Below are 13424 nucleotides of genomic sequence, written 5' to 3' on the forward strand. Positions count from 1 at the left end.
TTTGAGTTTATCTTTGTGTACGGTGTAAGTTTATCTTTGTATGGTCGAGTTTCCTTCTTCTACATATAGCTGTCCAATTTTCCCAGCACCATTTATTGAAGAGACTGTCTTTTTTCTGCTGTATACTGGCTGTTTTTTAACTCCTACACAACTAAGAGAAACCACCTTAGTAACCCTAGGTCCTGTGTGTATGTATATGTGAGAGAGAGTGTGTGTGTGTCAGAGTGTGTATGTGTGAGTGTGTATATGTTCCCCTGGGGCTCCAGATGGTTACAGAGCATTTCCTTTAATTTATTTGGGCAACAGTCCTCTAAAAGAACAGATTTCAGGGGCGTTGGGTGGCTCAGTCATTAAGCATCTGCCTTCGGCTCAGGTCATGACTCCAGGGTCCTGTGATGGAGCCCTGCATGGGATCCTGGCTCAGCAGAAACCTGCTTCTCCCTCTCCCACTCCCCTTGCTTGTGTTTCCTCTCTTACTATGTCTCTCTCGGTCAAATAAATAAATAAAATCTTAAAAAAATAAAAACAAATTTCACACTCTTCTCTTTCTGTCTTTACTTTTTCTTTTGATTATTATATCTCTCAAAATTTAAGGGTGACAATAAGGCAAGTCATAGAAGGGTAAATCAGAGACTTTCACAAATATGTGTGTTTAAATTAGGATAGCACTTACTTGAACCTGGGAGGAAAGACTCCCTTGGAAAGCAAAAAGTTCAAGATGGTAGAAGGGTCAGGAACATCTGGAACCAAAACTTAGTAGGAGAGAGAGCCAAGACTCAGTGGACAGGTAGAGGAACTAACTGTCATTCCCAGACTGTCAAGGAGATGCCAAGTTAGTGACCTGCTGAAAGGAGGTTATGGTATATTCTTGAGGAAGGGCTGCAGGGTTGGATTCACCCCCTGAGAATGAGATCACTAACTAGCTCAGCCGCTCACTGGACATTTATTGTGGGGTGTCTTGTGTAGGAGTGGTGGTCCCCAAGACCACTCTGCCATATGGTCACCATGTTCTAGCCATGCTGCCCTGCAGTCAGCTCCAGAATGTGCCTCATCGCCCCACTCCCCTCCTCCATATGCCTCTGCACATCTCTGTTTCTCTACTTATTTGCATTCATCTTTGCAGATCCTTACCTACACCACAGAAGGGACTTTGTCAGCCTTGCTCGCTGCTGCGTTGGCAGCAAAATGCTCAGCAGATGCATTAGGTGCCCTAGAAACATTTGTCGTATGCATGAATAAGTGCAAGAGCACATCCCAGATGTCCGCTTTGCACAGTCTCCTAGGGAGCTGGTGATGGGGAGCTTTAAGGGCAGGACAAAAAGTCTGCAATGGGCGAATCCGCCAACACCATGGCTTGACAGCCCCGGAGGTGAACACAACAGAGAATTCTAGAGAAGGCACTAACGGTATTAGGTATGCCCGAAGATACTTTCTTCCCTCTGCTATATTGTAAGAGAACTTAAGAGTCATAGCTCTTAAATGCTTGAGTCATGTTTCCTCAGTAGCCCAAACACTCTAGCTTTTAAATGAATTACCTGTGAAAGGACAATGAACATGCAAGTTCTCAGGGCTCATTAGGAACTATAATGTCATTGTATTTTTAACTGAATGTATCGAGGAAAGACATTTTTTAATTCATTTCTTTTTTTTCCCCCTGGTTTGTCACCCACTACATGAAAGGCTTTAAATCTTCATTTGCTCAGCAAAGTTGGAGCAAGCGCTGCCTGGGTGCTGCTGACTCTGCTGGACCCTGGGAAGCAGAGATGATGAGAAATAGCCATTGTTCTCCAGGGGCTCACAGAACAGCGGTCAGCTGCTGGCAGCAATTACAGGGAGAGGGAGTGTGAAGGACAGCAAGGATGATCTGTTGTAGGTGTGTTGGAATTTGTTCACCTGGGGACAGCTGATTATATTTGCACAGTAGAAAGGAGAATATATGTGTGCTGGAGTGGTACATTGGGAACCTCTACTTTGGGAAGCATTCTCAAGCCACAGGGGTCAGCGACATATTCCAGAAAGCCAGTGTCCAATAAGCAAAGGAAGCTCCCCAGAAGAGAAGACATTTAAAGGAGCAACAATTACTGATCCTTTGATCAAGAAATGGTATCTTTGAGCCCCCTCAGATTCAGTGTGACCTTGAAAGTCACTTAAATCTCATCGAGGACATGGTGTAGGCATCTGGAGGAAGAGCTCTTATGAATGAACAACTTATAACATGATCATTTTGTAAAGTTATTAATATCTTTCCTGTAACTCATGCCTGTTGTCTGTGAACACGAGACATTCACATTAGACTTAATAACAACAACAAAAAATACCACCTTGCACAAAAACTGCCAAGTATGTGTTCCTGACAAAATTCATTTCAGCAAGAATTGGTTGAAAAGACTAAAGCCACAGGGAAGCTGAAAATGACTAAAAATTCACAGATTTCTCAAGTGTGTCTTAGTTGTACTCTGTATTATTAATTTCTGAAAACACAGACACCATGAATTGCCAATATGCATCTTTATTTAGTATTTAAGCTGATGAAAAGATTTGATAGGTGCTGTTAATAAATAATTCACTAGTGCGTCTGAGAATGGTTTGTCCCCCTGGCTGGCTTTAAAAACTGTGTGTGAGTGTTGATGATATTAGTTCCCGGAATAAAACGAAAATATTTCTACAATTTTTAACCTGCTAAAACGTTTTTGAAGGTACTTGTAAATTTTTCAGGGTTTTGTGCATATGGCTCAAAGGATAGTTGATTTTAGGCATCTTAATTTTTTTAATTGCTTAACAAACAACCTTAAAATAACATTAATTGGTGGCAAAAGAAAAGAAAACAAATTTTCTGTATAGTGTGGTTTTGAACTGAGGAAGTAGGTGGCAGTAGGAAGCTGGCTGACTATAAGGTAAACAGCAGAATGTTTTCTTTGACTTGTGTTTAATTTATTTTTAAAATTTGAACATGTTTAGAAAGCTGGGGAGCTAACCTCAGCTTGCCCCAGGGCCTGCCATTTTCTATTATTACACCTGCTCAGACTGACACATTTTCCCTGCCTAGCCTTTATAGCCATTTACTGGATGGCCTCTGGAATAAGGCATGTTCTGTCTCCAAGCTGGCTGGTTCTCCCTTTTAGATGGTACAACATAGATTTTATAACACATTTCCCTTAGAGATCTTATGACACAAATCTAATCATGCTTCAGTCCTGCTCAAAAAAGTGTTTAGAGTCTGTCTTTGTATGGTAATAAATAGTTATAACGGTGAATATAAGCCAAATGCTGTGTTAGTGCACAATTAAAATGGCATTCATGTTTAGAAAATTCAGGTCTCATGGTAAGCTTGGTTGATACAGGCTTCAGTTTTGAAGTGACCCAGGTATCCACTGACAAATGAATAGATAAACCAAGTGTGGTATGTACATGCAGTGGAAGGTTGTTCAGCCTTGAAAAAAAGGGTTGGTTCTGACAAGGTGTGGATGAGGCTTGAGGGCATTGTGCTAAGTGAAATTAGCCAGTTACAAAAAGATAAGTATGTGTATGATTCCATTTCTATGAGGTCCCTAGACTCATCAGATACCTAGTGACAGAAAGTAGAATGGTGGCTGTCAGATCAGGGGAGGGGAGCATGGAGAGTTGTTATTTGATGGGTATAGTGTTTCAGCTTTGCAGGATGAAAACGTTCTGGGGTTTTTCTGGTGACGTTGTGAATAGATTGGAGACTGCCAAAGTATACACTTAAAAAAAAGATTAAGATCCTGCATTTAATAGTACGTGCATTTTAAAAAAGAAGAAAATTTTAAAGTAGCTGGGATAATATCTTATATATGCATGCACCCAGAATTTTTTTCCATTTTAGGGTTTCTCCTTACTATTAATCATTGATTGAGCCAGTATTTATTGTTGGTGCCCCCATGCCCAGGACAGACAATGTGCCTCTTTCATGTGGCTTACGTTGCAAGCTCGTATCGATGGCCTAGAAAATCCCTAAAAATATAAATCTATTTTGCAGTGAGTGACTTATCAGCTTTACACTAGCTCAAATAAAATACATTTGGATAAAAAAAAAGTAAACATGTAATAAGAGAAATCTTAGGGCATTTGAAAAAATTGGAAAATTGTTTTTCCACTCTCAGGGTGGGACCAGCCTTCTTAAAGTCTGACCTAAAGCTAGAAGCCATGAAAGAAAAGAGTGGCATTATTATTACCAGATTCCATGTGGCAGAATTAACAGACACATGGATGAAAGGCAAATGTTAAAGGAGAAAAATATTTGCAATTTATATGAGATGAAGAGCTAACTTCGACGTGTAAAAACGCTTCTTATAACTCAGTGAGAAAGAAGACTAAAATCGCAACAGAGAAATGGACAAAATTCAGAGAAAAGGAAATACAAATGTCTTTTAATAAAGAATATTGAATAGAGCTCAAATTCATTAATAGTAAGAGCAGTTCCAATCAAAGATCTATATGAGATACCCACTCTTACCTGGCGTACTGGCAGAGATTGAGATAGCTGATGGTTGTGCATAGAAAAACAATTTCTCTGATACTGAGTTGCAGGCTAGGAAACTAGGGAGAGCTTCTACCAAGAATAATAAAATGATTTTTTATTATTTAAAATTTCCACACCCCTTTTTTGCTCCACTCTGGGTAATTTATCCTACAGATTTTCAATCACACGTATAACGCACATACAGAGATAGAAAAGGCTGCATTTTAAGTAATGTCAAAGGATTGGAAACCAAATGGCTATTGTTTAAGAGACAGGCTGAATGAATTATATATTCATGTAAGGTATTATGTGGCCACTTATAAGAATAAGATCACTCTATTTGTGTTGCCGATGAAGGCTTTATAAAATCATTTAAATAAAGAAATAGGGGCGCCTGGGTGGCTCAGTGGGTTAGAGCCTCTGCCTTCGGCTCAGGTCATGATCTCAGGGTCCTGGGATTGAGCCTGGCATCGGGCTCTCTGCTCAGTGCAGAGCCTGCTTCCCTTCCTCTCTCTCTGCCTGCCTCTCTGTCTACTTGTGATCTCCATCTGTCAAATAAATAAATAAAATCTTTTAAAAAAATCATTTAAGTAAAGAAATAAGGTATAGAACCAAGTTTGGTTTTTTTTAAAAAAGGCAAATGGAGAATATGCATATGCATATACCTTTCATTGAATCACCGGTCAGTGAGTATGATGGCTGCTGCAGGATGAGTCGTGGGGAGCTGTGTGGCCGGGGAGCCCGGGGAAGGTTTAGAGGGAGACTCTTGCATACCTTGGGAAGTTTATATCATGGACATATATTATCTAGGCAGAAAAAATCAGTATTAAAAAAATATTCAGTCTTACACATTTTGTATGTTTGTCTATCTGTAGAGGCCTGGATTCAAATTAGGATTTAGGAAAGTTTATAAATATGCATAAAATAAGTGAAGACAATAAGTGAATTTCATTTCCAGGAGTTCTTCAGTCAATACTGGAACAAAGAAAGCTCTCTCAGTGTTCACCACAGTGGGACTTTGTTCTAGGGAATTGGTTACATAGTGCGAAATTTCAGGGTTGAGAAATTTCAGGGTGGACCGAGAGGCAAGGTAGAGCAAAAACGTAGCAAGAAATTGTTTCTCCCTGCATGCTGGCAAAGCGAAGTGAGGCAGTGGTTACTGCACCATGGGATACAGAAGGTAGAACCCCTGGTGGGTCTCTGGTGATTGCTAAAGCCAGAGGAGAAGATGCTTCTGCAAGGCAGTAAGAGAGTGTTGGAAGGACCCTAGCTTTTCCCTTTCTCCTACCTCTCGTCCCCTATCACTGCTTCCAGTTGGCTGAACTGAGCTGGAAGCTATCCAGCCCACAAGCCTTAGAAACTCAGTCTTCAAGTGTCAGCTCCCCTGATACCCAAAGTAGGGATGAGGAAAAGCTGGAAATGAATCTGAGGGCAAAAATGCAGGGCTGGAACAATGAGCGAAAATATTGCCAAGGGAGAATGATAGCTAGACCAGAAGGTGGAGCCGAGAATGAAACTCATGCCCAGCACCGAGCCATGGATGCACAGCAGTGCTCAGTTGCATCACAGGCTGTGTTCTGTCTCGGTGTGAGCCTTCCAGGGTCCTGTCAAGGCCCCATTCATGATGACTTCCCCTCGCCCCACTTCACACAATGCCAGCATGCTGTGACGGATGGCATTCATAAAAGTTGGTTGAAAAGAATGAGTGAGTGAGTGAATTTCAAGTAGCAGGAAAAATGAAGTCAGGACATAACATCAGGGAGACTCTGGATGTTGTTGTTGTTTATGGTTTATGCCTTCAGGACAAACTGTTTAGTTTGAACTGTGCCGTTCCCTAACTCTACCGTGTAGGACTTTCATCTTCCTGGCTTGCCGCAGTTTCCATTAGACACTCCATAATTGTTGTTTCCAGATTATAGGTTTGGACTGATGCATGTAATAACTATTTTATTCCAGCATAATAAGGAAAACATGGTCATTATAAACTCTCACAATCGTGTTTACCTTTTACTTAAATGGAGCTTGTTTGAATTAATGATTGTGGCTCATACTGCAGCATAGCTCAGCTAATAGGGACATGATGATTTACAAAAAGATTAATGTTTTTAGACCAGACTGAAAATATTTTTGTTTTCCTGATAATGGTCTTTCCTGGTGTCTGGAGGAAAGTTGAGCAGTTCCTTCTAATGAATAGCAGTGGAAATTAAAATAATTGTGCTTTTCTCTTTTTCCCTTCAGAAAACCTACCTGAACGTAAAGACATAACTTGTTATTTTTAAGGTTTCATTAATCCAGCAAAATAAATGTTCTTTTACTGCTTTGGTGTAATTGTTGTATTTGATCCCATTTAGGCTGCAGATCAAATTAAGAAGCTGTACAATCTCTTCCTGAAAATTGATGCAACTCAAGTGGAAGTGAATCCCTTTGGTGAAACCCCAGAAGGACAAGGTAACCAAAAAAAAGAAAAAAAAAAAACAAACCACCAGCAAGAACAACAACAACAAATGAATATGATTATTTATGCAAACTGTAAATTAAATTGGACAAAAGACTGTAGCAGCAGCTTTGCATTCATTTCATTAATTTACTTTTGGCTGTGGTCTCAGACACTTCCATTCTGCAATTGAACACATCAGCCCTGGAGTTGGTTTGCGTCGCAGTGCCAGGCCTCAGGGGAAGCACCTTCTTATTTTATTTAGAAACATCCATCCACCGACACTCCCTTGTTTTTCCAGGGCCTTTTTTGCTTATACTGAGGTAAAATCCTGGGTAGGAACAGAAGCCTCTGCATTGGAGTGTAATGAAGGCACCTTTTAGGGAGCTGGAAATGCTTGAAAGCTGATATTCAATAAGTTCCTATTAATTTGATAGTAAAAGCTTGTGAATGTGTGTGTGTTTGGTGGTAGAGGGTGGGGTATCAGGTGGTTAGGACAGGGATACCGGAATGAAAGTTCCACGGACATTATGTTTTTTAGCACACTTCACCCCCAGTGTCTCCTATGCTGTCTAGCATGTTGTGGGTCATCAGTGAATAGAGATTTACCATTGAGTAAATTTGGTGATCTGCTCTGTGCAAGTACAACCAAGTTGCAGGCCAAGACAAGCACAGTATGGTGCTTTACAAAGGGGACTGGGTTCAAATTCTGGACCTGCCGTATTCTGGCCCCAGACCTGGGCTAAGCCTTGGAGTTTGGTTTTTGTTTTGTTTTTAATCCAAAAGAGTGGTAAAAATGATAACTGTCTTGTAGAGTGAAGTGACTGGTGTTTGTGTATACATTCAATGTCAGGCAGAAAACAGACCAGTCCCTGACATTAATAAGATATAGGTCCTCTTCTCAGGTAATCCAGGAAGAACACCCAACAAAAAATGTTTAGGACCAGAGGGCTTCCCAGGTGAATCCTATCAAACCTTTAAATAATAGTTAATACCTATTTGTCTCAAACTATTCCAAAAGTTAGAAAGGGAAGGAAGGTTTCCAAATTTATTCTGTGAGGCCCAGCACTACTTTGACACAAAAAACAGATGAAGACACCACCAAAAAAAGCAAATCACAGGCTAATATCGCTGATGAACATAGATGCAAAAATCCTCAATAAAATACCAGAAAACCAAATTCAATAATATATTAAAAAAATCATTCACCATGATCAGGTGGGATTTATTCCTGGGACGCAAGAGTAGTTCAGTATTTGTAAGTTAAGTAGTATGATACATCACATCAATAGGAGAAAGGATAAAAACCTTAAGATCATTTCAATAGATGCAGAAAAAGTATTTGACAAAGTACAACATCCATTTATGATAAAAACCCTCAACGAACTAGGTTTAGAGGGAGCATATCTCAACATAATAAGGTCATCTCTGAAAAACCCATAGCTAGTAGCATGCTCAATGGTGGAACAAGACAAGGATGTCCTCTCACCAGTTTTATTCAACAGAGTACTGGAAGTCCTAGCCACAGCAATGAGGCAAAAATAAAGGAAATCCAGATTGGAAGGGAAGAAGTAAAACTTTCACTATTTGCAGATGACATGATACTACACATAGAAAACCCAAATACGACTCCACCAAAAAACTGCTAGAACTGATGAAGGAATTCAGTAAAGTAGCAGGACATGAAATCAATATAGAGAAATCCATTGCATTCCTATACACTGATAATGAAATGGCAGAAAGAGAAATTAAGAAAATAATTTCATTTATAATTGCACCAAAAATAGTAAAATACCTAGGAATGAATTTAATTTAACCAAGGTGAAAGGTCCTATATTAAAAAAAAAAACTATAAAACATTGTTGAAAGAAGTTGAAGATGATACAAATAAATGGAAAAAGATATTCATTCCATGTTCATGAATTGGGACAACAAATACTGTTAAAATGTCCGTATACCCAAAGCAATCTACAGATATAATGCAATCCCTGTTAAAAAACCAACAGCATTTTTCACAGAACTATAACAAATATTCCTAAAATTTGTATGGAGAAACAAAAGTCCTTAAATAGCCAAAGCAATCTTGAAAAAGAACAAAACTGGAAGTATCACAATCCCAGATTTCCAGATATAACCCAAAGCTATAGTAAACAAAAGAATATGGTACTTGCACAAAAATAGATACACAGATCGATGGAACAGAAACCCATGATTATACAGTCAATTTATGACAAAGGAGGTAAGAAAATGCAATGGGAAGACAGTTTCTTCAACAAATGATGTTGGGAAAACCAGACAACTTCTATGCAAAAGAATGAAACTGGACCACAGTCTTACACCTTACACCAAAATAAGCTTGAAATGGATTAAAAATCTAAATGTGATACCTGAAATCATAAAAATCCTAAAAAAGAGCCCATGAAGTAATTTCTCTGACATTGGCTGTAGGAACATTTTTCTAGATATGTCTCTTGAAGCAAGGGAAACAAAAGCCAAAATAAACTATTGGGACTACATCAAAATAAAAAGCTTTTATACAGCAAGGGAAACCATCAACAAAACAAAAAGATAACCAATGAATGGGAGAAGATATTTGTAAATGATATATCTGATGAGGGGTTAATATCCAAAATATATAAGGTACTTATACAGCTCAACACCAATTAAAAATGGGCAGAAGACATGAATAGACATTTTTCCAAAGAAGACATACAGATGGCCAACAGGCACATGAAAAGATGTTAAACATATTCTTCATCAGGGAAACAAATCAAAACCCCAAGGAGATATCACTTCATACTTGTCAGAATGGCTTAAATAGAAAACATGAGAAACAAATGTTTGTAAGGATGTGGAAAAAAACCCTGTGCACTGTTGGTGCGAGTGTAAGCTGGTACAGCCACCATGGAAAACAGTATGGAGGTTATTCAAAAAATTAAACATAGAATTATCATATGACCCTGGAATTCCATTACTCAATATTTATTTACCCAAAGAAAATGAAAGCACTAATTCAAAAATATATATGCGTCCTTACGTTCATTGCCATATTATTCATTACAATCAAGATATATGGAAGCAACCCAAGTACCCATCTATAAATGAGTGGATAAAGAAGTGGTCTGTACACACACACACACACACACTGTGAAATATGATTCAGTCATAAAAATGAATGAAATCTTACCATTTGCAGCAACATGAATGGATCTAGAGTGTATCATGCTACGTAAAATAAGTCAGACTAAGACAAATACCGTATATCACTCATATGTGGAATTTAAGATAGAAAACAAACAACAACAAAAAGGGGACAAACAAAACAGACACTTAAATACAGAGGACAAACTGGTGGTTGCCAGAGGGGAGGTCAGTGTATGTGTGTGTACGGGTGGTGATACATGAAATAGGTGAAGGGAATTGAGAGTCTGCTCACTGTGATGACCACTGAGTAATGTATAGAACTGTCGACTCACTGTACTGTACACCTGAAACTAATATAACACTGTATGATAGCTATACTGGAAGTACAAAATGGGGACAATAATAATAGTACCTACCTTAGAAGATTGTTGTGAGAATAATTAATGTTCCTACAACAAGGCTTGGCAGGTGGTAAGAGTTGGTACAAAAACATTAGCTATGATTATATTTTATTTCTTATCCTGAAAATCAAATAAGATAATGGATATTAAAAGTAAAAACAAAAAAAAATGTAAAATTTCATACAAAAATTAAGGCTCTGCTTAAAATTATAATCATCACCAATTGCACTTGAACTAATGAAAGACAGTCCTGATCTTCTTCCATGAGTCTTGTGGCATTTCTGGTGGAGGCCCCTGTATTTGTCTAATAAATTCTCCATTTTCATTTAAAAACAGTTAAATTAGGGGCAACTAGGTGGCTCAGTCCATGAAGCATCTGCCTTCAGCTCAGGTCATGATCTCAGGGTCCTGGGATCAAGCCCCATGTCAGGCTCCTTACTCATTGGGGAGTCTGCTTCCCCCTCTCCCTGCTGGTGCTCTTGCTCCCTCACATGCGCTCTCTCAAATGAATAAATTTAAAAAATTTTAAAAATTTTAAACTAGATGATAGCTCTAAAAAAAGGGAGTAATCCAGAAAAGGTATGGATTTCAATCTATTTGTCTATTTTTTTGTTATTTTTTTAAATTTCAGGTTAGGACCGACGAATAGTAATGTTTAGGAAGCCATTGAAAATAATGTATTTCATGGTTTGCACAAGTGACCACCAGATAAATATCTGTGGTAGGTTATTTGTAAGCAAATTACCTTTTATTCATAAATATTTTAAAAATTCTGTTTGACTATAAAATCATTAGTACTTTATATAGAGAAGAAGTGAAGTGGAAGAAAACTGTTTTGAACTCATATGACACATACTGTGATAAGCTTTTATATATATTCTTTCTTATTACTTGTAGCAATCCCAAAAAGTGTGGAGTTATTGTCTCCATTTTATAGAGGATTAAAAATTAATGTGACTCTTCCATAGGCATCCCATTACTGGAGCTGGGATTTGAACCTGTGTCTCTCTCAGTACAGTGTGTGTTGATTTTTATATGCCAGACTGCTATTTTACCTTTTTTCTCTTAAACTAGTAATTTATTTTTATCAGAGTGATCTATACGTAGTTTCCAGCTAAGTAGAAATTAGTCAAAATTCATGCTGCATTGAGTGGCTATTAATTAAATCCAAGAAACAAAAGGGAGGGAAGTTGAGTATAAGTTCTTCAAAGTCATGGTTTGCTTTTCAAACTAGGATTCACAAGTGACCTGATTATTTCGTACTTAAAAAGGAAATTCAGCCAAAGAATTGGTTAAAAGTCAGGCTCTAATACTACTTTCATCCAAACCTTTGGTAAATTGTCAGTCGCAGACTGCAGTCTGATGCAGGCAATAAGGGTGCAAGAAACTTTTCCTAGAATGTATTTGTAAAACCTCATGAAATCTGAAGTTTTCTTTTTAATTATCAAGAGAAAGGAAAATTCTTGAGCTTTTTTGAAGGAATCATCATAAAATACATTCCGTGTATTTGGTTCATTAAAGCATAAGTCTTATGTGATATTTTTAAGAGCAAAATTATCTTTAGCTATTAATTTGTTCATTGTACCATAAAAGTTCAGCTATTGAATTATAATCACAATTAAATGAGTGTGTTGGTTTATAACTCTAATGAGCAGTAGTCAAATTAAACCCAATTAGGAAACGGTGATTAATGACCAAATGTATAAATTGATCTTCATCATTGTCACAATCCCCTAAAGCAATCCTTTATTTAGAAGCTGTAAAAAAAAAGTCATTTATATCCTAACAGTATTAATAATCTTAATATTTATAATGTGAATATTTAATTTTTTTTTCATTTAGATCAGTAATAGCAGAGCATATAACATTTCACATTAAAATTTGATTTAATAATGACTTAATTTAGAAGTTTAAGGAGCTTGGCATCACACTAAACATTTTTACTTTATGGGGACGCCTGGGTGGCTCAACGGGTTAAGCCTTTGCCTTCGGCTCAGGTCATGATCCCAGGGTCCTGGGATAGAGCCCCGCAACGGGCTCTCTGCTCAGTGGGAGCCTGCTTCCCTTCCTCTCTTTCTGCCTGCCTCTCTGCCTACAGATGTCTGTCTGTCAAATAAATAAATAAAATCTTTAAAAAAAATAAACATTTTTACTTTAAACTTCTCTATTGCAAAGCTTCTTTTTAAGAGAGTTTCTTCTGTCTTCCATTGGTTAATGAGGAATATTTTTTTTTAAAAATCCACGTGACTGGTCATGTAGTTGCACAACAGATAATACTCAGTTGGATGAAGAAAAATGATCTTGATAACATCTATGCTACTTGGTCACCTATGGGAAATTTTTAATATGACGGAACAAATGCTGTCCCAGAATTATTTTTAACAATGTGATTAATAATTTGATTCAAAGAATATGATTTGGCACTATTGACTGTATGTAGTTTCGTAACTGTTAGAATTATAATGGTTGTTAGTGACAAAAACCTAACATCCGTCTAGTTTTTGTTAAGAAGCTTCCAGGTCAGGTAAGGATACTTATTTTCCTCATATAACAGGGAGTGGGCTGGTTTAGGGCATGAAGCCCTGATCTTCTAGCCCGGTTGCCTCTGAATTGTTTTTTTTTGTCGGCCAGGCTCTCTGGAGGGACACCTAAGATGGCTCCCATTTTTCATCATTCTCCTCCGGCAACCACGCAGCAGTCTTTTCAAATGATTCTGATTGGCCCTACTTGGATCCCATATCTGTATTTAGGCCAGCCACTGAGCTGGAATCACATGTAAAAGAGAAGACAGTTTCTCAATGGAAAAAGGGATAGAGTCACATGTCTACCAGAATGGTCTACATTTTATTGAAATGAAAATAAGCTGTTAATTAAATAGTCAAAGAGAAATTAACTCTTTTCCTTGCTTGTCCAGTTGTGTTGCCAGAATTAATTCATTAAACATGTGGCCAAGTTCTCCTTGCTC

General features: G+C 37.9%; 1 protein-coding gene across 3 annotated transcripts in view; it reads left to right on the forward strand.

The window, feature by feature from the left end:
* The window catches only part of SUCLG2 (succinate-CoA ligase GDP-forming subunit beta), a 274984-nt gene that overhangs the window by 142015 nt on the left and 119545 nt on the right, over positions 1 to 13424 (forward strand). For all 3 annotated transcript variants that reach the window (XM_080830084.1, XM_080830085.1, XM_080830086.1), the window contains one exon: positions 6832 to 6928. In XM_080830084.1, coding sequence (XP_080686210.1) covers positions 6832 to 6928 — 97 coding nt within the window. The remainder of the gene's footprint in view (positions 1 to 6831; positions 6929 to 13424) is intronic.

This window comes from Martes martes, assembly GCF_963455335.1.
Source record: "Martes martes genome assembly, chromosome: 1".
NCBI lineage: Eukaryota > Metazoa > Chordata > Mammalia > Carnivora > Mustelidae > Martes > Martes martes.